The sequence below is a fragment of the Podarcis gaigeae genome (genome assembly GCF_964106915.1).
Source record: "Podarcis gaigeae genome assembly, chromosome: 13".
Lineage (NCBI taxonomy): Eukaryota > Metazoa > Chordata > Lepidosauria > Squamata > Lacertidae > Podarcis > Podarcis gaigeae.
In genome coordinates, this window is record NC_139689.1 from 34201538 (window position 1) to 34227979 (window position 26442).

General features: G+C 43.4%; 1 protein-coding gene and 1 long non-coding RNA gene across 12 annotated transcripts in view; one reads left to right on the plus strand and one right to left on the minus strand.

The window, feature by feature from the left end:
• Positions 1-7967, plus strand: part of LOC310830319 — a 31816-nt gene extending 23849 nt beyond the window's left edge. Inside the window, exons 4-5 of the long non-coding RNA XR_014557580.1 lie at positions 66-135; positions 7567-7967. This is a non-coding gene — a long non-coding RNA (uncharacterized lncRNA). The remainder of the gene's footprint in view (positions 1-65; positions 136-7566) is intronic.
• Positions 1-26442, minus strand: part of SKAP1 (src kinase associated phosphoprotein 1) — a 344210-nt gene that overhangs the window by 140565 nt on the left and 177203 nt on the right. Inside the window, exon 1 of one of the 11 annotated variants that reach the window (XM_083709719.1) lies at positions 21204-21411. The exons of the other annotated variants lie outside the window; for them this stretch is intronic. Coding sequence (XP_083565845.1) covers positions 21204-21324 — 121 coding nt within the window. The 5' untranslated portion in view covers positions 21325-21411. Of the gene's footprint in view, positions 1-21203; positions 21412-26442 lie in introns of those variants that run through there. 11 annotated transcript variants of the gene reach the window in all.

The window sequence follows — 26442 nt, forward strand, 5'->3', positions numbered from 1 at the left end:
CACAAAAGTACCTTCCTGGAGTAACTGATTTCCTCTTCTTCTTCACCCCTCCCTGCATAATTCAGATTTCCACCCCCACTATAGAAGTGTTAGGAGCAAGCCACCATTCCTCTGCATCCAACTGCATCCATGACAGTATGTTCACTGATTAAATATTTCTTCAGCATGTAAAAAACAAAAAAGCAACACTTGACCACCCCACAAGAGAATAAAATGCCAGCTTGTTCCCAGAATCATGGACTAGAATCTTTTCCCTTGCTTCTAAAGTCAATGAAGGGGCCATCCCTGTCAGGAAAATGTGGGATTGTGGGAGGAACAAATATTTTAAATTCTGGTGTCCCCCCCCCCCCCCACTAGAACCAATCTTGTTGGATTTCATCACAATCCTTTCACTATTTGTATGGTAAAAACAGCAAGAAATAAAGTCTAGCGTAGGAAATGGAAGTGCCAGTGAGACAGGCCCAGGGTCTCAACTAACATGGACATCTCAAAGAGAACAAGGCTGCATAAGCACCACACATTTAAACCACTTTTAAAGCATGTGATTCCCCCCTGCCAAAAAAATATCCTGGGAACTGTCATTTACTCTCTCACAGAGCTACAATTCCCACCCATAACAAACTGCAGTCTAATTTCACAACATCAAAAAGTCTAATTTCACAACAATCCTGTATTGTTAAAAAGCACTAACATAGTATAATGCTGGAGCTGGCTCTTAGATACTATCTTCAAGCATGTTTGTTACATAGAAAAAGAGGGAAAGTTAGAGATGCTGAGATTCTTGAAATGCACCTCATAAATGAAGAACTTCAGGTTGAACAGTCCCAGTGAACTCTGAAAGTCATAAAATGTATGGATTAGCAGTTATGATTTGACAACAGAGGGAATCTGGTAGGCACTGAGTGATTGAAAAAGTTCTGAAAATAAAGCAAAAATTGCTCAAAACATCAAAGGTGGTGTATTCATAAACAACTACATTTGGTCTCATTTCAAAGTATATAAATCAAGTGAATTCTGGACTCTTTGAACAGAGAAAATGTGGCAACAGCCTGGTGCTCATCTGAGACCTCTTGAAGAAAGCAATTCCAAGTTTTATTTACCTAGAAGGAAGGAATGGATGTTCATGCCCAAAGTCAGCAAATTAATTGCTGCACACCTGTATTTTATACACTGGGTGTGCGCAAGAGTTGAGGCAGATGGTGCTTCCAGATGGGGGCTTTATATCACAAATGGGTTACTTAGATCTAATTTTCATGGGTGTGTGATTGACACATTAGCTTGCACACATTCTGTTTTTCAGTCTTGGATAGTTATTCATATTCCACTGCTTGCTATCCACAACAGTGGGCATAACTTAACCAAATGTATCTGGGCTGTATTTTTTTTTTGTCCCTCTCCTCAATCACCCCTACCCTGCCCACCTGTACTATTTTTAGTTCTGGACCAGCCCTCGGTCATCATCTTTTACAACAGGCAAAATTGGAGGCTTCCTTTTTTGGAGTGGGGAGCAATATCCAATTGCAGTTGTTTGGTGTGTGTTTTTTAAAAAACAAACAAACATGGAGGACTTGCAGAAGAGTGATATTTAGCTATATCAATCTGCTGTATGGTTTGGTGCAGTATGTTGGAAAACATACTGATGAGTTTACACAGCACCGGGAACTACAGATGTGTAATGGGTTACATTTGCTTACTGTGATAAAGGGAAACTGACATTTTGATGGTGGTGTCATGTGGACGCTGTGAAACTCTTGCGTGTATGAGCAGTACCAATTCCATAATAACTCTAGTTTGCCCCCCAAATTTAGCCTTGATGAGGTTCACTGTGCATTTTTTGGCTGACATTTTCCGGATACACACATATTCAGCTAATATGTACTGCTTCATATGATATTCACTGTCATTTGCTATTTGTGAACATCTCCCCCTTTGCTATTGACCTATTTTTTCTGCAATGCAGTTCTCCAACAGAACAGTGTGCAGAAATCCCGATATTGGGGGGGGGGGTGCATAAAAAGAGGCAATCAGCATTGAATTCAGAGACTACTCTGTATATGCTTTGTAGAATGAAGGCAGAGGAAGTACAGCTGACCCTACAACAGGAAACTTCCGCTTGCCCCACACTTTCTCTTGCCCTGCTGCTTTCCCCACCCCCTGGGTTGAAACCACTCTTTAGACTCAGTTGGGACAAACAGCATTTTGGGTTTCCCCCAGACTGCCATTTGTTCCAATCCATTACTAACGAACAGGGTTTCCCTTGGAAAGGAGTGGAGCAAGCAGAAACCTGTTTGGACGCGTGCCTAGAAAGAGTGTGTCAAGTCAAAAACCACTCGGACCCATGCTTTTAGGCACGGCAGAAGTGGAAATGTGGATGAGCCACACTTGTTTGCTCCACAAATGGGAGCAACCACAGCCTCAGTCCTCACAACCTAAATCTCTAAGTGGAGGGAAGGTACACCTTGACTCTAGGACAACCTTCTTCAAGATGAATTCATCCATGTATTTGGGATGCAGAATAGGTTCTTTACTGAGGTCACACATAGGCTCTGAACTTCCTACCTTGGGTGCTCTACCTTACCAGCTTTCTGGTGGCCTCTTTGAAGACTGACATTTGGCCTTCCTAGCTCTTAATTCTAGCTCACCTGGCATACGAATCCTTGAATTTAAACTATTCTTATTGCTGTGTCTTCTTTATAAGCTGCTATTGCTTACTGCTACTGTGTCTTTTATTGTACTTTAATGCTGATTTGTGAGCTATTTTAAACATTTTGTTGGAAAGCCAGGATATAGTTATTTTAAATAAATAAATAAGAAATAAATTTGGGATTAGAGGCAAGGGCACAGGCTGTGGTATTTAGGTAGGCTTCAGTCCCCTGCTTCCTTGATTTTTATAAACAATTCACCGCTAAAACTCAAGAGATTGAGTAATTTTCTGGCCGAGGTCAGTGCTATATTTTTAGAAGAAAGTGGTTTTAGCTCCAGCATGAAGGACTTTTCATTCTTTTTGAAGTTTCTCTGCTCAAGGAGGAGAGCTGCAAGTGCCAGTCAAGCTCTCTAACCTCCATAAGCACCTCCTGGTACATTGCAAAAGATGGGGACAGCCACCAGTACTGCAGCTGCTGCTGACGCCACACAAAGAATTTGTAACTCTGCATGTCGAGATGACATTTATAGGGCTCTCAAATTGGAAACTGTACATTTTATTACACTCCCTGTCAAAAAAATGCAGTTCCATCAGAGGTTAGAACGACAAGGGAAACCAACCAATCAATATTGGGGCCTCTAATATCTAGGCTGAACAAAAAATCATTAACCTGTTACTTTTATGATGGCGTTCTGCTTGAAATAAGGTACTTTAAAGTACTTTCCCATTCCCCAGATGATTTTTAAAGGAGAATCTTTCCTTTCTCCCTTCTTTTTCAGGCACCCATTGGGCTTAAAAGGCTTGTTGGGTGGGGAAGCAGCAGCATATTTTATTTATCTATTTTGGATTTTTCTATCACCAGCCCTATGGCTGTTAATGCATACCCAAACATCCCAGTGGCAAGGGAGTAGCAGTGGTGATATTTTTTTACTCCATCACTCAATTTGTGTGACGTAGATCAGGGAGAGTTGTTATACCTCTGGAACCAGACTAGTAATACAACCACTGGTGGTGTATACCTCTGGTAATGACAGGCAGAATTAGCAATGTTGTTTGGGATGAACTTGCACAATTGATGCATGCAAGACTTGCCACATTATCTTCTTGAACATGGTTTTCCCTTTTCTTACTTACAAGATTCTGCCTCACGAAACCTTAGAAAGTAAAGGTTCCTATTATGCAGTTATTATATTTTCCCCATCCCTTGAGGCCTCAAGATGTGAAAATCTCTCCAACTCCACACCATTCCTGGAGCATTCCTACTTTTCAGAATTTATTTCCACCCCAGTGTATACCAGGGGTGGGGAACCTGTGGCCTTGCTATGCTGTTGGGATTCCAACTCCCATCAGTCCCTACCAGTAAGGCCAATGGCCAGGAATGATGAGAATTGTATTCCACTACAGTCCAGCAATATTTCCAGGGTACAGGTTTCCCTACCCCTCCTTGAGTACATCTAAGTCTTTAAAAAAAGGGGGGGACACCTAAATATTTAAAGTGTGGATATGGCAAACAGGTGTTTGAAAACTCAGACTTTCTTTGATATGTAACCCAGTTATTTATGGAATATCACTTGTGTTTCTGCATAAACTATTTCATTGTACTTTTGGCTGCATACACACCAACCCATTTGTAGCAGCATTTGCACAACCCATTTGTGCATTCGTTCTTCTCAGGTGCTTCAGATAGTTTCCCCTTGCGATGTGATGTTGCTGAAATTCATGATTACTTATTTCAGTATACAAATTTGTCCAGCTTGTAATGTTCCGCTGCATTACAAATTGAGCATCATTTCCCTGAGATGTCTTTCTCCAAGTCTACACATGGGTTGTCAGAGTTCAGCAGACCAGGTGCCCAGAGCCAGCTGCTCTGCAGAAGAGGCATGTACACAAGTCCTTTAATACCATTTACTCTTGATGATTTTCTCATTGACTGTTGTGAACTACAAAAAACAGCCATGCCATAGCTAGAGTTACAGGGAGTGGTTTTAGGACAGATGAGACCAAAGTAGCACACAGCACCAACAGCATGTGCTGCATTAGGAGCTGAGTGAGATCTCCAGGAAAACAGGTGAGCTTCACCCTCCCAATGCTCACTGAGAAAACTTTTAGATAACACTTCCAAAGAAAGTCACCGGGAATCTGACTGTAACTTCTCTTTCACTTATGGCATTAAGAGCTGGGAAGGGGAGAAGTCGTTGAAGAAACTGACAATGGGGAGGTGAAGCATGGGACAGAACAGGCTGAGCACTTCTCCAGGGGTGGCCCATCCTGTTTTGCCACCTGAGGTGAAACAGGAAGGTGCCCCCCACCCCTGCCTCGCTTACCAGGGTTGTGTAGCAGCAGTGGTTTCTGTAGAGATCTTGTGGCACTCTCACAACATCTTGCCAGAAGCTGCAGCCATGTGATTCCTGCAGTGGCAGGTGGGGTGCCTGCAGGGGCACTGCCTCATGGGCTTCTGCCACCTGAGGCAACTGCTTCAGTCCACCTCATGGGCGGGCCAGCCCTGCACCTCCCCCTCCAATATGCACTTTTTAATGTGAAAGTAAAACACTTGAACCCCACTGCTATATATATCAACAGGCTAGACACGTGAATTATGACCCTGTCACACCTTAACTTTGTTCTATGGCTTCCTGTTTAATGTACACACATTAGCAAATCCAGGTTTCTTGAACTGGATGGAATGGCCCCATGGCTCCCTTTCAAAGAATATGTCTTATTTGTGTAAATGGTAGTCAGAGAAGGAAGGCCCCTGCTGACTCTGAACCTTAACTGTGTTGACTATCTAGCTCATGTCATTTACAGATTCTATAAGACTCCTAAGCCCCATAAGATTGGCTTCTTCCAAAACTTCTGGAAAACATGATAGAGAGGGAAACTAAGAATTTGTTGCACTCCTGCAACTCTAGTGATCTCTCTTGTGTTCCCCCCACCCCCAATCCCTGCACACATTAGCCTCTCATTGCAACAACATTCAGTGCTGTGAGAAATACTGCCAACTTAATAGTAACAGCAGAAAAAATAAGGGAAACCTTACTAAGTTGGGAAAAATTCATGGCCACAAATGAAGTGTGCTTAAGGTTGCCACATCAACATTTTAAAAATAAGGTATGTGGTGATAAGAAAGACTCTCCCAAGAATACATAAAAAAAATTAAAAAATTGTCCAGTATCACCTTAGAGACCAACTAAGTTTGTTCTTGGTATAAGCTTTCATGTGCATGCACACTTCTTCAGATTTCATACATTGACATGAAAGCTTATACCAATAACAAACTTAGTTGGCCTCTAAGGTGCTACTGGACTTTTTTTTTATTTTTATATATATTTCGACTGCATCAGACCAACACAGCTACCTACCTGAATCTCTCCCAAGAATGTCAGAGACAAAGCAAAATCAGATCCACCTGATTCCAAGTGCAGATGCATAAGCCCTGATTTTTTTAGGCCAACACCCTCTCCATTGACACTAGAAAAGAGAACTCCGGACCTCAGTTTCTTCTTCATTTTATTCATTACGCCTGAGCTGCTCTACAGGCTCAAGTCTAAAATCTTCCAAGACCTCATATGAGACCAATCTAAATGCTTCAAAGTAACAAAGTTTCTTAACAGGAAACTTTTGCTTCCTATCAGCAAGGTAAATAGATTACCATCATAAGATCACTATCACAAAACTTAGGCATACACACTAACCCATTTTAAACACAAAAATGTAGAATCATTCATGCTCATCCTCAACATGTTGCTTTCAATCTAGATTGATTCTAGATCCTGCAGTCCACAAGGGTGGGGGCAACTCTGTGATTTTATTTGATAACTGTCCCCTTGGTTAGGTTATCCATGCCTTTTCCTCCCCTCACATGCCCCAAGTGAATGATGAGCAAAGTGGTGGTCGCTATCTTGGTTCAGGTCTAACTGCAACACCATTGGTCATATATGAATACAACTCCCATTGCCGAGACCGCCTACACCTGTTTTTATTTGTTTCAAATGGACACATTTATTTTCTGAATGAAACCAGTTTCTCAAGAAGCACTTTTCAGGGACAGAAAATATGGAATAGGTTTAGATTGTCTGTGGACTATACGGGGTGGGGTGGGGACACACAAGTACAGTACTCCATCTCCACTGAACCTACAGTAAGATGTGTGTACGCAACAATATCCCAGCTTTTAAGAAAATATAGCTTTTAAAAAGCCTTTATAAAAAATGTGAGAGATGGGAGCTGTATCAAGAAGGCTCCATGATACTGAAAGCAGGCCCTCTGAGCTAGATCTTAAGGTACTGGCCGGATTATATGCAAACATTCATTTATATAACCTAGTCCCAAGCTGTTCAGGTTTTAAAAGTTAACAACCAGCACTTTGAGTTGTGCCCAGGATTGTATTGGTAAACAGTATTGGTTACAAAATCAGGATAGCATATTATGATTACCTGGCCGGCCCTCACCACAGCTTAGAGGCAGGATTCTGTACCAGCTGGAAGCTTCATAACAATTAAGCTCATAGACCAGGCGTAGGAAACCTAAGGCCTGTGGGCCGGATGTGGCCCAATCGCCTTCTCAATCCAGCCTGAGGACAGCCCGGGAAACAGCGTGTTTTTACATGAGTAGAATGTGTGTTTTTATTTCAAATGCATCCCTGATTTATTTGTGGGGCATAGGAATTCATTCATTATTATTATTTTCAAAATATAGTCCAGCCCACCACATGGTCTGAGGGTAAGTGGACCAGCCCACGGCTGAAAAAGGTTGCTGACCCCTGTCATAGACTGTCACTTCTCTTTCAGCCTAACCTACCTTACACGGTTGTTGTGAGATAAAACGTGATAAACTCTTCTATGCTGCCCTAAACTTCTTGGAAGAAGAGTAGGATACAAACGTGAGAAATCAACATAAATCTGCTTTGGATTTTCACCCTGTAGGCTTGGATGCAGAACGTGCTAAGGTTTAGAGCCATTTGCATTTTGAAAGGGCAGCGAAAGGGATGAGGCACAGCAAAGTCACTGAGAAGGAAAAAAGAGAGAAGAGGAAAGGCAGATCAATTGGCACAATCCATCAAGCCACAAGAAGTCTAAATAATCCAGGATATCAACCAGGCTGATATATAGCTGATTTCAACGAGAGGAACCCTTAACAAGGCAGCTGTTCTGATGGTTGCTGAATCACAAACTGTCTCAGCATACGCTGGATTGAGGCACGAGGGCTCAACTCCATTCATCACAGACCTGCCCTAATGACCGAGCTTATTAGTAAACATTCCATGGGCCTGACAATCCACAGCTGTGCATGGAGCAGGCTTCAGAGAGGCAGCTTCTGAATGTAAAAATAATAATAAAAAAAATCTGAGTGTTGCCTTCCTGGCATTTATTTCAGTACTACTGAATATTGCCATAGCATCACTTTTGAAATACAATACAAGTGCTCCCTCCTTATGAAATAATTACTGTGATCCAGAATGCAATCTGCATGCTGAAACAGGTTTCTTCAGGCTGGTAGACTATAACATGCATCAGTCCAAATAACCAATCCAAGCAGCCAGTTCCCATCAAACTCCAGCATCACACCAACAAATGGAACTCAAGGTAGAGTAAGGAGTGCAGCTATGTATATGTTGGTTCAAGTCTCTGTGGTTTCCCATAGCTCCACTGGGCAAAGAAAATGGGATGCAATCTAGGATATGGCTGACGTGTGGCAAAAAGATACCTTCATCTCAGGGGCAGATACAGCTTCCACCCTACGGTCCCTACCTGCATCTCTGTACTTTCTTACATGATTCCCTCTAACAGCAAATTCAAGCAGCTGTTTTTAGGAGAAAGTGTTAAAACAGGGCCATTGAGAAAGAAGAGGGCAGTGCCAGCATGCTCAGCAGAATCCTTGGGTTTGCAGAACTACAAATAGTCTTTAAAAATCCAATGGGTAGTCTTAAACAAACAAATGAAATGCTGAGGAAAGAGGCTATTCAGTTGCCATGGAAAGTTGAGAGTCAGTTGGTAAAGAAAAATGAAAATTTGGGGTGGGGAGTAGGGATGGTTTTAGTTTCTTTCAGTTTCTAAATCCAGTTCCCCACATTTCCACATCTGTTTGCATTTTTTCCCCTTAAAAAGTCCCCATGAAAATTCATCAGCATTTTTGTGTGAATTTACCCTAATATATACATGTTTGTATGCCATTTTCACTCATGTATATTTTTCTACACATTTTTTGGAGAACTGTTTTTCAAAATTCAGAACGATGTGAAGTTGGAAGTGTGTGTGTTGTGGTTCTTGTATTGTTTTGGAAAGTGCAAATCAGATAGGTTCACTTTTAAATGTGAAATGAATCAAATTTCTCCCCCATCCCATGGGGAAAAGTGGAAAACACTGCTTGGAGGAAATGGCTGAGTGGAACTCTGCACAGAAATACTCCTGTAAAGCGAAAGGATACACTTAAGCATTTGATTGGAGGCCTTACATGTATAAGTGAACAGGCTACCATTCATTTATAGGAGGAAAAATAAAGTACTGCACTAGGAGACAAAGTTGTGCTGGGAGCAAAACCTACTTGCCATTCTGAAAGAGGGCCCAAGAGGAAAGATACAATCTTTCCCTGTGCAATAGGGCACACAGAAACAAATGGCACCGTCCTACGCAGGCATCTATGTAACATACAGGCCCTCTCTCGACACACAATTATCACCTGTCATAAAGATAAGTACTTCAATAGGAAAGAATAAAAAACCACAAGCCCTTCATTCCCTGTCCTGCTGAGGATGCCAAAACCTCAAACATGTAGACAATGGTCAGGCATCCTTTGCAAAACACTTCAGAGCAGCTACAATGCAACATACAGTCCCTCACTTAGCAAAAGTTCCCTATCCCCCCACCTGGCCCCCTGCCCTCAGCCATGCACCTGCAGGTCTATAACCCATCGGATTAGCTGAAGGCTGCCTGATTGCTGCAGTTTCAATGGCTTGTTGAGACCATCGATTGCCGGTCATGTCACCAGGAGAAAAGGATTAATAACGGATTGCTCAGGTTGGCTCAATACCGCTGATAGCGCCTGACAAAACACCGTTAGTAGCACTCCCGCCGGGACACTCTCTATGTAGGGGAGCCACAAGGAACATCATTCATGGTTTTGCAGAACAATGATTAACTCCAGATCTTTGCGCCAGGGGTGGGGGGATGAGGGGAGTCTCAACAAATAGTTACTATTATTTCCAAATAAATTCTGCTCCTTCTGTTCAGTTCATTGCTGTTTCAGGCAGAGGCCTTTAGAGAAAGAGAGAGAAAGATACCTGCTAGGGAGAAGATGCATTTTCTTTCAGGCCCCTTGATACTGTATAATCTGTCCCACAGGAAACATAGCTCTCAGACCCTTCTGAAATCTTGTTTAAAGAAAGCCATCAATTTGGTAAATTGGTTCAAGTTGGGTGTGTAGGAGGAGGAACCCAGAATATGGGGAAAGCAACACAGAGATGGCAATCAGAAGGCTGGTGCTGACTTTATGACAGGCCTGGGTTTCCAAGCCTGTGGCTGACCCTTTCCTCTCAGCATAATTTTTGTAAACTTCCCATGCCATCATAATTCAGCAAAAGACTAAGGTAGGCCTTGGAGTTGATAGCTAGATCTTAAAATGGTGTTCTCTGTATGCAATTCATTGCCACTCACCACTGGGCAAAGCTAATGTGCAACCCCTGACATGAACTAATATGTTTTTACATATCATCCTCTTTTTCTGCTTGTGCTAATTGTGACTCACCATCACTAGTAAATCTGTGGCTGTGTGGAAAAGTGAGCTATGTTGCCCCATTACTTCTTAAAGGGGTTTTAGACAGCAGGGATAGGAAAGCCCTCTGCTTGAGAGACTACCACTGCCAGCCACAGCACAAATCCTATAACAGAACTCCTTGGGCTGATGTAGACTAAGTTACTTATAATAAGTTCCCACGTATTAAATAAAAGAGACACATCAGTTGATTCAACTTCCCATGTTTCTCTGTTGTCAGCTAATGTTTCATGATGGAAAAAAATAAGAAATTTCAATCAACAAAAATTTGATGCACCTTTTGGCTGGTAGTATCTGTTCTGAGAATATGAAGGGGCGTGGTGGTCAGCCACTGCTTGCAGTGCATATACTTAGGCTTTGCCACCACTAAGCAGGTTTTCTAATCTTTAAAAATATGTATTTTGGAAATTCTTCAAAACTTGTTTGGCTAGGCAACGAAAGGCATGTGTACCCATACCACAAGAAAAAAATGCCTCTCTTAAACCATTCTCAACTCAACCATTGTCTTGTCTCCAGCCTTAGGAGAGGCAAATCCATCCCCACCCCTTCCTATCTGTCCGTTAGCTCCTAAATTTCTGCACAACAAGCGCCTTTCTGCCCTACAGTAATCGCAGCCTTTCGAGCGCGAAAGGTGAACGTTCCGCATCCCCATACTCTGGACACAATTACATTTACACATAACACCCCCCCTTTTCCTGTCATGATCTTTCTGCCTGACATCTCATCTGTCAGCGGCCCATCGCCGGCCATGGATCCAGTGACCTCCCCCTGAATAAAAAGAGGAAGGGACAGGGCAGTAAATCCCATCCCCAGAGCGCATCAGCGCGGCAGTAAATTGGAATCCTCTCCGTGCCCCCTTTATTATCACACTCACAGCATGAAGTTATGAGCCTCCACACAGCTCCTGCTATAAAAATGTGATGGATGGGAGGGAAACCTCGGGGAGTTAATCTATTCTCCCATTAAATTTTACTTTAATTGGTCTTTGAGTCAATCAGAAGCTCACTAGACAGTGAATTAAGGAAAGGGGGGAAAGAAGAATGAAATGGGTAGGACGACGAAAAAAGGGGTGTCTTTTAGCAAGTCAGATGATAAGGATATCAGTAGCTGTAGCTGAACCCAATACTTCCCACCTTGAGTAGTAGCAGTATCTTTAGAGACTCATGCAGCTGCCTTTCCCAAGCCTGATACTCAAGATTCATTTAATAAGCAGAGATGTGTGGGGTGGAATTGGAGGCCTGAGACTAATGAGCTATGCTCATCACTAGCAAGGAGAACCACAAAATCACATTTCTGAATAAGTGAAGCTGCCATATACTAAGTTATACCATTTCCCCACCTAGCACACCCTATACAAACAGGCAGCAGGTTTCAGACAGGAATATGTCCCAACCCTACCTGGAGATGTCAGGGATTGCATCTGCAAAGCACATGCTGCATCACTGAGCTACAACCCTTGCTCACATATAGAAACATAGGACCCTGCCTTAAACAAGAGTCAAATCACTGATCTATCTAACTCAGGATTGTCTACACTGCTGGCCGTGGCTCTCCAGGTTCTAAGACAGGGCTCATCCCCAGCCCCTACCTGAAGATGCCAAGGATTGAAGTTGGGACCCTCTGCATGGAATGAATGTGCTCTTCCAGTGAGCTGTGGCCCATCCCCATGAGTCACACAAGGGCTATTGTAGCCATTGTAACATTAAGACAGGGAAGGATAACCAAAGTACTCTACAGTTTTGGTTCTCAAAGCATGACATGGACCTCCGCAAAGGAAGTATGAGGAATTTCTGCTATGGGAGACTTAACCACCCATAGTGCTTGCTACAAAAAGGAAGAGCACAAGAGCTGAAACCACAGTGGAAGACCCCCTGTCCCCCCTCCACTATAGGATGTGTGTGTATGTGTGTGTGTGACAGAGAGAGAAAGAGGGAGGAAGGGGCTGGTTGTAATGCAATAATGCACTTAACACATGCTCAGGGGCAGTCTCTTATGATGTCAAACAAACTAAGGGTGAACACTGGCATCTAAAACCGACTCTTTGAGAGAGCTGTAACAAAACTCTGGGCTCCAAACAAGCCCTCTTCTCTACCCGTCTTCCTACCTTTGTATGTGTATCTCCCCCCCCCCCCACTAAGCAAAGCTTTCCATTGCTCCTCCCCGAGTGCATGGCTGCTGCTTTGGGATGGTTCTGTGCAGTCCAGACCACATTGTGCCACACACACTGAAAGGATGGAGCCCCCATATAACTTAACAGCTTACATACTTCTGCGTTAACTAAATTACACCACATGTGAACAATTTACTGCCATCCACACTGAAGGGTTACAAAAGTTTATAACGGTTATAAAAGTTTTAGAAATAAACAAACTATCTAACAATGTCTGCAAAATCCCCCGGAAGGGGAACTCTTATGTTAAAAAGTTTCAGCAGAAGCAACATGCGTAGGCATGGTATGTAAAAATCAAGAAAGCAAAGGTGCCCAAAGTGCCCCCCAAAATGTACTGTGTTTGTTAATGCCCAACGTTTTTTGTAGAGAGGGGGGTCTTTCTTCTGGGGCAATCTAAAACACATTAAATTATACATTAAAATAATTTGGAATATGCCCTCCCCCGCAAATTTGATACATCCTAACCAATGAATTCACTTTAGAACACCTGGTTAAACATTACTCTTTTAACTCAAAACTCACACCTGCAAAATAAAAAACTGTTGCTAATATAAGCTACACTTAGTAACATAAAAAAATACTTAAAATATTTGTTGAAAGGCTTTAGCAGTGGTAGAGCATCTCCTTTACACGCAGACGATCCTGTCTGAAACCCTGGAGAGACATTGCCTGTTAGGGCCCATCCACATTTATCTTTCACCCCATACTTTCTAGGCACAGGTCTGTGCTTTAAAACTTGGTGTCTGAGCGCTTTTTCTTGGGTCCCACCACTTTCACCAGGAAAACCCGCTCTATACTGCTAAATTGGAATAAATGGCAATTAGGGTTTTCCATGGATTGCCATTTGCTCCTATTCAGTGGTAAAGAGCAGGTTTATGGGGTGCAGGAGGTGCAGTTTCAATTTTTAAAAAATGTTTTGGGGGATAAAGCTGTATTTTATACCACCTGCACCCACAGCTTGTCTCTTTACTTACAAGTTTTGATTCATTTGTGGACCCAGGAACAGCTCTTATTGGAATACCTACAGAGAGTGAGGCCTGGTCTACAACTGCAGTAGAATGAGGTGGTACAGTGAATCATACTGCTTCAGATTGCCTGACAGCAGTGCCATTTGTGAAAGCCCCTACATTAAAAAAAATAAGATTAAAAAACCTCCTAGCTGTAAAAAACTAGCCATCAGGGCTAAGGTTCTAGTTTTGTTTATTCCCTCCTATGCTGGCTTTCTACTTGCAGAAAGTACCATATTTTTTGCTCTATAAGACTCACTTTTTCCCTCCTAAAAAGTAAGGGGAAATGTGTGTGTGCGTCTTATGGAGTGAATGCAGGCTGCACAGCTATCACAGAAGCCAGAACAGCAAGAGGGATTGCTGCTTTCACTGAGCAGTGATCCCTCTTGCTGTTCTGGCTTCTGAGATTCAGAATATTTTTTTTTCTTGTTTCCCTCCTCCAAAAACTAGTTGCGTCCTGTGGTCTGGTGCAACTTATAGAGCGAAAAATGTGGTACTTTTTGTTTTGTTTTACCCAGGTAAGTATCGAAAAATATAATACACACACATACACACCCTGCAGTTTTACCTTCCACTGTACCATTTCAGGTGTTCTACCACTTCAGTCTTTTGAATATATAGACCAAGCCTGAAGCACCAAAGGCCACCAGCACAGGGGAATCCTGGTCACTGAGAAGAATGACATCTCTGCTCTAGTTTAAAATTATATTATTTATGTGCTTGCCTGAGTACTGAAAAGGGTGAGCAGGCATGCTTTGAAGAAAAAGAAAATGGCAGAATAACAATTAAAAACTGGGTGAGAGGGACTTGCAATTGGCAGTACTATTATTGATACTATCCAATAGACACTTATACAGACAAAACCACGAGTCCTTTGAAAATTGCATGCAATAGTTGCACTACCTAGGACAAAAAACCTCTCTGTTTCCCAACAACTGCACTTAGTGGTTCAAGTGCTGGGAAACTGTAATTTACCAGTACTGTAAGTGGTAATGTTCTCGGGAATTACATTTTTTAAGCAAGTGGATTACTATACATTCTGCCTGGGTAAAGCAAAAATAATCGTCAAAGTTTGGAAGATGGTAGAGATAACTAAACTGAGTACATTTACCTTAGAGATGGCAAGCAGAAAGCAGGAAATTTTCCATTGAATTGGTCCCCCTTTCATCAATTTTATGGATAGATGCAGGCTGCACTTTGACAGATTCTAGAGTTTTATATTATTTAAATAGATTCTGTGTTGTTCAGTGACAATGGACTGGTTTGCAACTTAAATGCATTACATGGCATCCTTGTAAATGAAGTCACAGAAGTTTATTAGCCTGCAATTAGCCTGGCTTGCTTTTTTGGGGAGAATGGCAGAGGAGGGACAGACAGCCTCCTGCTTTCCCTCCTAGCAGCCCACTTGCTCATAAGAACTTAAGAAGTGTCTGCTGGATCAGGCCAATTGCCCATGTAGTCCAGAAGCCCTGTTCTCACAGTGGCCAACTAGATGCCCATGGAAAGTCTGCAAACAGGACCTGAGCGCAATAGTACTCTCCCCTTCCATGGTTTGCAGCAACTGGTATTCAGAAACATTACTGCTGCCAACCATGGAATTCTTCCTTTTGGAACCAGATGCATGCTTCAATACATGGTTCTGCCTCGTTCTGTAAATATTTCTAATAGTAGTATATTTTGCATTTTTAATTACCATGATTAATTTGCATTCAGAAACAGGACAGTAAGTGGGAAATACAGATAGCTACTTCGGTCATGACTTGCTTCTGATATGGATAGAACTTATGCCACTTGTAATATATTGTGTGTGAACTGTGGGTGTCACATAAGAAATTATATTTCTTTCACTATCTGTACATGCACTGGGAAGAAATACTATGAAGTAGACATAGATGTAGTTCTTACATGATGTACACATCATCTGCACATGAAATACAGAAGTGCTGCCAGTACAGCAGGAAGTTTATCATCATTGGAGCCACTCTAATAACATATTCTTGAAAGTACTCTGTAGGCAACAGCCCACAAAAAAATTCCCAAATAGCTTTCCACATTTGGTGTATACCTACATTCACATTAGTGCAATCATGGAGGAAACATGGGGAAATGGCCATTCAGCAAGTACCAGGCTACAAATACCAAGAATATTTCCAGGCTGCAAACTTCTATATGACTTTAACTTTCATGCCTTTCCATAAAGAATCTTGGAAGTGCAGTTGGTGAGGGTGCTGAGAATTCTTACAGTGTATGGATTTTGCTGCCACAAGATGTGGCAATGACCTCCAACTTTAATGGCTTTAAAATGGATTTAGACAGATTCATGGAGGATAAGAGAGCTAATGCTTAACTATCTGTCACGGTGGTTGTATACCATCTCCAGGATCAGAGGTAGCATGCTTTTAAATACCTGTTATTGGGGAAGCATAGCAAGAGGTGGTTATTATGCTCATGCCTTGCTTGTGGGCTTCCGAAAGACATCAGGTTGGCTACTATGGAAAACAGGGTGCTACACTAGATACGTATTTGGTCTGATCCAGCAGGTCTCTTCTTATGTTCTCTATTAAATATGCCTTTCCCCTCTCACAGAACTATAGTTCCCAGGATTCCCTGGGAGATGAAGTGTTGGCCAAAATTGTTTAGGTTTGTGGTAAGATAAAGATAAAGGTACCCCTGCTCGTTCGGGCCAGTCTTGCCAGACTCTAGGGTTGTGCGCTCATCTCACTCTAGTGTCCGCAGACACTTCTGGGTCATGTGGCCAGTGTGACAAGCTGCATCTGGCGAGCCAGCGCAGCACACGGAACGCCGTTTACCTTCCCGCTGGTAAGCGGTCCCTATTTATCTACTTGCACCTGGAGGTGCTTTCGAACTGCTAGGTTGGCAGGCGCTGGGTCCGAACGACGGGAGCGCACCCCGCCACGGGGATTCGAACCGCCGACCATGCGATCGACAAGTCCTAGGCGCTGAGGTTTTACCCACAGCGCCACCCGCGTCCCTTTTTAGGTTTGTGGTACAGATCTGCAAAAGCCAACAAAAACACAAGTGATACTACAAGTCCCACTTCAGTGGTTTACACATTTTAGCTTTGCTTAGTAGCTTAGCCAACCATTATTTGTGGTCCCTGCTGAGACCTCCCCTCACTAAAGCTCTGATACATGTAAGGAACTCAGGGAAGGTAGAAACAGCATGAAGGAGTCGCATTACTTTTTTTCCTTCTCAAAGCCCAGCACAAAGTGTGACAAGGCTACTCTGCTCTCCCCAAGTCCTCTGTGTGCACTAAACAAATGGGAGGGAATGGAGGCTTATCCATTCTCACTTTACACTGGACTTGTAGCTGGTGGAAGCAATGCAACTTTTTCTTCCTGCTTCTGACTTCTCCTAAGGCCAGTGTAAAGTGAGAGTGTTTTGCTTCCAGCAGAAAGATCGCATCCTCTGTAAGAGTTCTCAGCAATTCATGAAAAACTCAATGTGCTAGGAATTTTCTAGGTCAAGGATCGTTGCCAGAAAGGATGGCTAATTCACCAATGGCCATCCAGTGACTGAATTTATCGACTCTTGGTTCATTTCTGCACAGTATTACCACATGTCTATATTGAGTGTGATAACCCAGATAAACCTCCAAACTCCCATTTAAACCTGGAAAGTGAATTTAAGCAGCTGGGGGCAACTGTTATTATACAAAGCCAGGTAGTTTCTTGAAATCTGCACATATGTACATTGCATAAAGAGATCTGATACACTTCAAATTTTGAAGCTAAAGCATTAAGATCTAGATAGTAGAGTAATAATTATTGCACACCTTGAATGAAGAGTATGTGCAGATATAACAAATGAGTTAATCTCTGCATTTATTTGGATGCACACCCACAGCGTGTTAGGTAAGAGGCAAATCTGGTGCAAAGCTGGAAAGCGTTTCAACCTCAGCGTAAGCCATTTAAGAATTAAAGCTGACTATATTCCTGCAAAGAATTTGTCGAGCTTGTAATGCCTCGCATTTTTGAATTTTATGGGCTCTGATGTTAGTTGTCATGTCAGTTGTCAGGGCCCATTTACAGACTCCCAGAAAAAAACTTCCTTTCTTCTTGGTGGCTTAAAGGAGCGAGTGGGATATAAAAACCAAACATCGTAGCAAAATAGATATATCCATATACCCCACAGTAGAAAGAAAGTGAAAGCAGAGCATAATGGGAGGTGAATAAGAACAGCCAGTGCCTCCATTCCAGGCTTGACAGCTAGAGTTTATGCCCCAGAATATATGATAATAAGGTTTTATGGGAGTGAGCCCCAGGGATCGACGGTGTCTTCGTAAACATCAGACTTCGGGGAAAAGGCAGACTTTGAGGAATGGACTCAATTCATAGCTCTTGATAAAAAAAGATATAAAAATGTAGGCCTGGAGAGACAAAAACCTCTATCTGCTATAAGGGGCATTTAGCCCTAATCTAGTCCTGGCAGTTGTGTAACCATGCAAATGTAATGAAGGAAAGGGAGACCCTTACTTCTGCAGGGGACAGCTTTACTCTTTCAAACAGAATATTTCTAAATTTCAAAGATGCTTGCACTCATGCTGGGGTAGGAATCACACTGTGTTCTGTAAAAAGTAATGCTGCAGGGCCCATTTTCACCTGGCCTAGGGGGCAGGGCCCAGACTCACATTGAACAGCTAAAAGAGGCTCCTGGGAGGCCAGGGGGACATTGCTGGAAGGACCCTTAGGTTGGGGCAACTGGCTAACACACTTTAAAATGTTTTAAAAGGTTCTAATTTTGGTCCCTCTGTTTTGTTTTGTCGGGTTGGTGTTAGTTAAATATTTAGTTGGGGTTGGCGGTTATTTTAATTTGGGTATAATTGGAAACTGTTTATTACTGTTGTTGTTGTTATTGTTTGTTTGTTGCTTGTATAGGATATTTTGGGTTTTTTAAATGTTTGATGTTTTGTTGTGTTTTTATATATGTTGTAAGCCACCCAAAGTGGGATATAAATTATTGGGTGGGATATAAATTATTATTATTATTATTATTATTATTATTATTATTTCTTTAGAAACAAAAACATTATTTTGGAATAGTGGGGCATTACTGGGGGTGGGATAAGAAGCCTATTACAACCTGTTGTTTGTTTTTTTTAAAGGATAACCATTTCCTACTCTATTAAACTTTTTAAAAATTGGATAACTATCCTGAGAGCAAAATTATTGGCAGCTGGCTTGGGGGAGGAGAATGCATTACTGAAGGAAGGAAAGCAGCTTTGTGAGGCAGGAATTTGCAGGGTTTGCGGGAAGAGAAAAGGTTTCTCCAAATTTATTCCCCTAGCTATTCCACCCATGAAGTTTAAAACATTCAAACTGCATTTGAAAACCTATAGGGTCTGCCTGGATAGCTCAGTTGGTTAGTGCATGCTGCTGATAATACCAAGGTTGCAAGTTTGACTCCCATACGGGACAGCTGCATATTATTGCATTGCAGGGGGCTGGACTTGATGATCCTCAGGGTCTCTTCCAACTCTATGATTCTAAAAGCTACCCAGTGGTGCTTCTTGGAGCTGGGAGGCAGCAGGCAGTTGCTTCTTAGTTCTAAAATTCTTCCCCTCTGAACCCTTTTTTACAGAAAGGTGTTACAGAACTGTTACACACATTAATAGGTAGTGCATTAGTTCCATGCATGTCACAACCATTAACTGATAAGTACTTTGCAACAGTCATATGTGCATTCCTTCTGTGAGGAGAAATCAATTTGAAAATAACTTGTGTTGTAAGAATTTTAAGGTCTTATATATACAGTGGAATTTTAAGGTCTTATATATACAGTGGTACCTTGCAAGACGAATGCCTCGCAAGACGAAGCAACTCAAGACGTTTTGAGTTGCGCAAGACGTTTTGAGTTGCTTCGCAAGACGATTTTCCCTATGGGCTTGCTTCGCAAGACGAAACGTCTTGCGAGTTTGTTTCCCTTTTCTTAAAACCGTTAATACCAGGGTGCATCCGTGCTTCGCAAGACGAAAAATCCACAAGATGAAGAAACTCGCAGAACGAATTAATTTCGTCTTGCGAGGCACCACTGTATAAAATAGATGTTCATAAATATACCAAGCAAACACAATACAAATATGTAAACCACAGGTCTGAAACCCACAGAAAAGTCCTGAAACCATTTTCTCTCTCCCAAAATGACCTCAAATATTTCTCTGAAAGGTTGAAGGAAATGGGAAATCTCCCCATTGTCTCTTTCACAAATCCTGTCTTAAGGGCACATTTAAGATATGAATAGGGTGTGATTCTGTGACCTGGATTCAGGAATTGAGTAGTTATCATAACAAAAGAGTGGCCAGGATGCCCAGGTAATCCAATCAGGTAATTTGGCAGACAGGAAGAAACAACACACCCAGATTTCCACCCCTTCTTTGATGTATTCGGCCACACCTCTTCTGTGATGTATGTATGTATGTTTCTGGAGGTGGTCTTGGACTCCAGGGCGGGCAATTTAACATGTCTATATAAGGGCTAGTGCGCATGGCTCGGGATCCTCCTCCTCTCTCCCGCGTGTGGGGGGAGCACCCTGTTGCAACAGCTTTAATAAAGATCAGGCTTATTAGCTACTTTGCTTCTCAATATTCTCTGGCTGGTCTCTGTTATTTTCTCCTACTGATAGAACCTACAAAAGGACTCTATATGGGCTCTTGGGTACCCCATAAGGGAAAAAGAGCAGTTTTTTCTCATAACACTTGCAAAGTCACTTTACAGAGCTCTCTCCGAAACTATATATATATATATATATATATATATATATATATATATTTGCTTTCGTAGATTTTCACGGGTACAGGAATGCAGGTTTTGGTGTCCTCGGGTGTCTTCCCGTGTAAAAGTTGGGGTGTCTAGGCGACGTTTCGACGAGGTCTCACTCGTCATCTTCAGGCTGGTGCTTTCGGCTTCTTGTTACTGGAACAGAGCGGGATCTCAATGTTTGAGTTCCTATAAATACTGTAGAGGGGGTGTGGTGTCTAGCCTCCAATGTTCTGGGCAGAGAGGAAGTTCCCAGGCTAGTGTGCCTTTTCTTCTTTTGTTCCTTAATTACTTGAGAGATACCTTGAGTGATTTCTTGAGTGATATCCCTACACAGATCTGGCTGACACAAGCCACAAAACCACAGCTCGCCCCTATACACGAAGCCAAGCCAAAGCACAACTAAGTGCAATACAGCCATCTTCTCAGGAAAACTCTTCACAAAGTTCAAGAGGTCAAGACACAAAGACTTTAGCAACTAATCCACACCTAATGACCCACCTAAGTGGTACTCAGGATATCACTCAAGAAATCACTCAAGGTATCTCTCAAGTAATTAAGGAACAAAAGAAGAAAAGGCACACTAGCCTGGGAACTTCCTCTCTGCCCAGAACATTGGAGGCTAGACACCACACCCCCTCTACAGTATTTATAGGAACTCAAACATTGAGATCCCGCTCTGTTCCAGTAACAAGAAGCCGAAAGCACCAGCCTGAAGATGACGAGTGAGACCTCGTCGAAACGTCGCCTAGACACCCCAACTTTTACACGGGAAGACACCCGAGGACACCAAAACCTGCATATATATATATATATATATATATATAATGGCCGCTTACCTGCCGGCTGTGGGGAGGTGGCAGTTGCGGAGCAGGGCAGGCGGCATGGTGTCCATCCAGCTTTGGCTGGGAGAGGACGTCGCTTCCTTCTCTGCTGGCCACACTGACTGCTGGAGCTCATCCACAGTTTCAGCCAATAATGGGAAAACTTTAGGGTGCAAGTTAGGGAGTGAACCACACTTCTTCCTTCTGGTCTGCGCCCTGGCTATAAAAGCCAACTGCACCCAATATCTGGCCTCAGTTGCGGCTTGGATTCTCCACCCACTCACCTGGCACTCTATGTGTAGGACTGCCTGAAGGTAAGCAGGCAGGCCCTGTATAAGACCTTGCTATGGAAGTCTTTGGTTCCTTCCCTCTGCCTCCGTACCTGAGGGTCAAGTCTCCCCAGGGATTTGGCCAGAACAAGACAAATGTCTGGGAATGGCTCCCTCACTGCAAAGACAAAGGAGGAATTAGCAGGCGCCAAACACCAAACATTTAACGGCTTCTCACTCCACTTTCACAGCCATGCTAGCACCAGTCTGGTGCATGAGGGTGGGGGACATGGGAAGGAACCATTCCTATAATATAGGGCACTCAAATGGTATTTCCTCCTACCTGCTTTTAGAAGTTTCCCCCACTTTGCCTCCATACGGAGGCTGGCCTATCTCTGAAGCAGCAGCCAAAGTCTCCTCTTTCTCAGAAATAAGCTGAGCTGCTGTCTTAATGAAAAGAAACTTTGTTTGGCTGCTGCTTCTGCGCCAAACAGGGCTAGGAAGAAGCCATTCCCACACAGAGAAGGGGCAGTGGGGAAGAGGCGCGGAGAATGGCAACCCGGAACCGCAGGGATGTCCTCTGGTTCCTCATCCCGGGAGCTGGAGCTGGAGCCTGATCCCTGGAGGCATGGCCTGTGGAGGAAGCAGGCTATAGTACGGGCTCTCATGTGAATGGGTTCTGTCAGCGGATTCCCAAATTATTGCGTTGTCACACCATGCAAATTCGCAGGGCATAAAATCACTGACGACTACTGAGTTTTGTAATCCTCACAGTTGTACTCTGCGTCCATCTGGGAACTGTAGCGCCGCACCCAATGTGAGACCGGGAATAGCCAGTGGTGGTGGAGTCCCTGTGTTGTCACAGAGGTTACAGAACCTTCTTGCATGAGAGCAGAAAGGAGATGCTCTCGTCTTGAAGTGGATTAGCCAAGCTTTTTTTGGAAGCAATGTCAGGGCAGGGGCATTGGGCATCCATTGCCCACAACTGCCAGGAGCATGCCATGTCCTTCTTCCTTCACAGGGCCATGCTTCAAAAGAATGGTCTCTGTTGCCACTTCCCATACTGATGGACAAGAGCCAAATTCCGTCATCCGTGGCATTCCAGTCCAGCCCTTGTGGATTGTACTATCCTACCAAGTTGTTGTAGGAATCCATGCTGCTCAGTGCCTTGTATGTCTTCTGGGATGTCCCTGTTGCTGTCTGAATGTGCCCTTCCCTGAAAGAGAACAGCATGACTGGCACGTGTTAAAACTAAATAAAGAAATTAGAGCAACTGGTTGCTTTCAGTATGCCAACGATCAAATAATATTTCGTAATAAACATTGTTAAAAAGGGGAAAAAAAGAACGAGCTGCTTTCTTTCCTTCTCTGCCTGCTACTGAGAGCTCTGCTTAAGAAGGCTGGAGCCAGCTGGTTCTCATCAGAGTCCTTGAAGCTGCAAGTGAAGTCACTCACCTTTCTCCCTTCAGGCTGCTGTTCAGCAGGTGAAGCAAATTCCTGCCCCATGACACTATCCCCCCTCCCCTAGGTACCCCTGCACCTGCTGGGTGGGTGCCTGCTTTTGGGGAGCACAATGGTGGAAGTGTTGTACCAACCAGGGGGGAGGGGGAGCATGGAAATGTGAGGCATCTTCCCAGGAGGATTGTCCATGAAGTCCATGTCCATGAAATTGGCCGTAGACCCCAAATCTATCATCTTCTTTGGTGATCACTCGTAGCTGAGTAAGATTGTCTTCCATGAACACAGTCTTAACAGTGAGCCCATAAGTGACTGTGGAGGCCAATTCTGGATTCACATGTCCTTCTACAGTGGGGATATAGGTTTCCGGGCAGATGTTGATCATGGTGAGGGTTTGCCAAACATGCTTCCTCTTAGCTTGTTTCTCCCGTTTGTCCTGAGTTTGAGTGTCTTCAAAAGTCCATGACACTGTTCGTAAAGGCTGTTCTCCAATTGGAGCGCTCGCAGGCCAGCGTTTCCCGATTGTGTATACTAGGTTTCTTTTAGATTTGCCTTGAGAGAGTAGAGAATCTTTAAACCTCTTTTGTTGACCACCAGCATTACATTTTTAAGTTGCTTGGGAAGACGATAATCAGGCATAGCCCAGATCTGTAGAGCTGCTTTCCAGGTAATTGGAGAGGGTGGTGCAAGGCATCTGGGCATTAGCAATGCTAGACAAGCCCTGGCTCCATGGCCCTCCTAAATAGGGGAAATTTCTGTTCCTTGGCACCTGGCAGAGCCCCTCTTCACTGGGCATGGGACTGCCACATTCCCCAGCCTCCACAGGAGACTCACAGTCCCTCTCTGCGTCTCTGTTCCCTTTTAGCCACTGTCAAACAAGGGCTATGGCAACTGTCATACTGATCCTAAGCTGAATACCTGCCCAGTGCAGCTTCAGGTCCCCCACCAAATGCCCTTCTAGAACCCACCACTCTCAACACTCTCAACTGCTTCCCCCACAACATTCTAATTCGCTTTCCAAGTCTCCTACAATCTCCACTCTCTGCCAGAATTCTGGAATCTAACTTGGGAAGGCTGGCTGTCCTGCTGTGGAGGAAAAGTCCCTCTTGCAAGGACTCTGCTGTACTCTTTCTTTCTTTCTTTCTTTTAATATTTTATTAAGGGTTTTCTTGTTTTACAGTGTGAGTGTAATGCCTCGTATTTTTTTCTCTCCATGTAACATTTTTACAAATCCGTTTCATTTGTTGAGGCATTCGGGGGAGAAGAAAAAAAGAAAAAGAAAAAAGAAAGGGGGTGGAGGGAGGGGAGATGGATGGGGGTGGGGTCGGGTAGCGGTGTTTCTATTATGCTTAATGTATGTAGAGTTTGGTGTCAGCGTGCTTGTGTTGTTCACTTGTGTTCCTTTGGTGGTGAGAGAGGTTGGGGTTGGCCTAGGGTGTGATTGTTTGTTTGTGATTGGCTGTGGTGATCTTTGTTTTCGTGTGTGAGTGAGGTGGGTGGGTGTTTTGGATCAGGTTAGCCATATTGATTTGTATGCTGTTGGTGGATTATTGTCATTGTCCTGTTGGGCTGTGTATGTGATAACAGTCTCCGCCATGTCTCAGTTTTCCAAAGGTGAGAGCCTGGAACCCCATGGGCTCTTGCCACCACTCGGCAGAGAGAGGGGAGGCACCCAACTTTTGGAGCAATATTTTATACATCCTGCTCTGTCAAGACATCCTATTAGAAGCACATATGCTTCCCGTTCCTGCTTCCTAGGAAACTGGGGAAAGTGAGCTGTAGGTTCTTCTCCCTGTTCTAAAAAGCAGGTGTCTTCCCCCAAACGATTCTGGGAATTGTAGTTTCTTAGGGGTTCTGGGAATTGTAGGCCTGTGAGAGGAAAGCTACAATGCCCAGGATCATTTGGGTGACATCATGTGCTTTAAATGCTCATTGGATGCACTTTACAGCATAGGATTCAGCTGCCTGACAACCCAGCTGCCTGACAACTGTTTGCCAGCTGATGTCACAAAGTTCCGCTTTGCAAGCAAGCCTTATAAGTGCCCTGCAAGAGGGATGCCTGTCAAAAGATGGTGAGATCCTTGCCATGATAATGAGAAGGAACTCTGAAGGTAGGAAGAGCTCCAAGGCCCAGAGATGAGTGGCATTATTAGCGTCACCCATCACTGGTGCATGTGGCCTGGCTCCCTGGCTTGACTTGTCCACAGATGTTGACAGCTTGGCAGGTCCTCACCTGTGGTCCCCAGATTATATTTTTTGTTTTGAATATCTGGTTGAGCACAAGGTTGAATCATATGGCCTTTCCATGCCTCTATTCTCTTAACTCTAAGGCTGTGTGCACATCACACCTTGAAATCACAGGCTCATTCCATTAAAAGGGCAACCTACAGACTCATTGTTCCTAAACATGTTGTAGATCATTTTAAGGAAAATTTCCCAAAGTTTCAGGATCTTGTCATTGTGTGGGATGGGTTTTAACAGGAGGGAGAGTATATATTAATTGAAATATATCCATCCAGGTACCCACAAATGTGAGATGAACAGAGTTTTAAAATCCCCTCTTTGATAGCAAAACTTAAAGCTTAGGAGCAGCTGCTGGGAACATATAACACTGGTCCTAAAGGATCTACGATGGCTCCCAGTATGTTTGCGAGCACCATTCAAAGTGTGGGTCTTGTATACCTGAAGTAGGGTTGCCACTGTATTCTGCTCTGGTCAGACCTCACCTGGAGTACTGTGTCCAGTTCTGGGCACCACAGTTCAAGAAGGACACTGACAAACTGGAACGTATCCAGAGGAGGGCAACCAAAATGGTCAAAGGCCTGGAAACGATGCCTTATGAGGAACGGCTAAGGGAGCTGGGCATGTTTAGCCTGGAGAAGAGGAGGTTAAGGGGTGATATGATAGCCATATTCAAATATATAAAAGGAGGTCACATAGAGGAGGGAGAAAGGTTGTTTTCTGCTGCTCCAGAGAAGCGGACACGGAGCAATGGATCCAAACTACAAGAAAGAAGATTCCACCTAAACATTAGGAAGAACTTACTGACAGTAAGAGCTGTTCAACAGTGGAATTTGCTGCCAAGGAGTGTGGTGGAGTCTCCTTCTTTGGAGGTCTTTAAACAGAGGCTTGACAACCATATGTCAGGAGTGCTCTGATGGTGTTTCCTGCTTGGCAGGGGGTTGGACTCAATGGCCCTTGTGGTCTCTTCCAACCCTATGATTCTATGATTCTATGATTGACAGAAAACCTAAAAGGATAGGAATTAGGCTGCAGAACCTTGTTTGGAGCAAGTCCAACTATGAAGTCAGCTGCCCACTTCAGAAAGAATCAGGCCGCAAGCTGAGAAGATTAAAAATAAGCCTTCCTTACTTTATTCTCGTGCATTGGTTCATAGCAACAGTAGCAATAAAAACTATGCAGGTAAAATACTGTTATGCATTTGCAAGGGACACCCCTAAACCCTAGAGATTAATAAATGGTAGGATTTTGATGATTTGGAGTATTGAACGGAAGATTGGAAGTCAG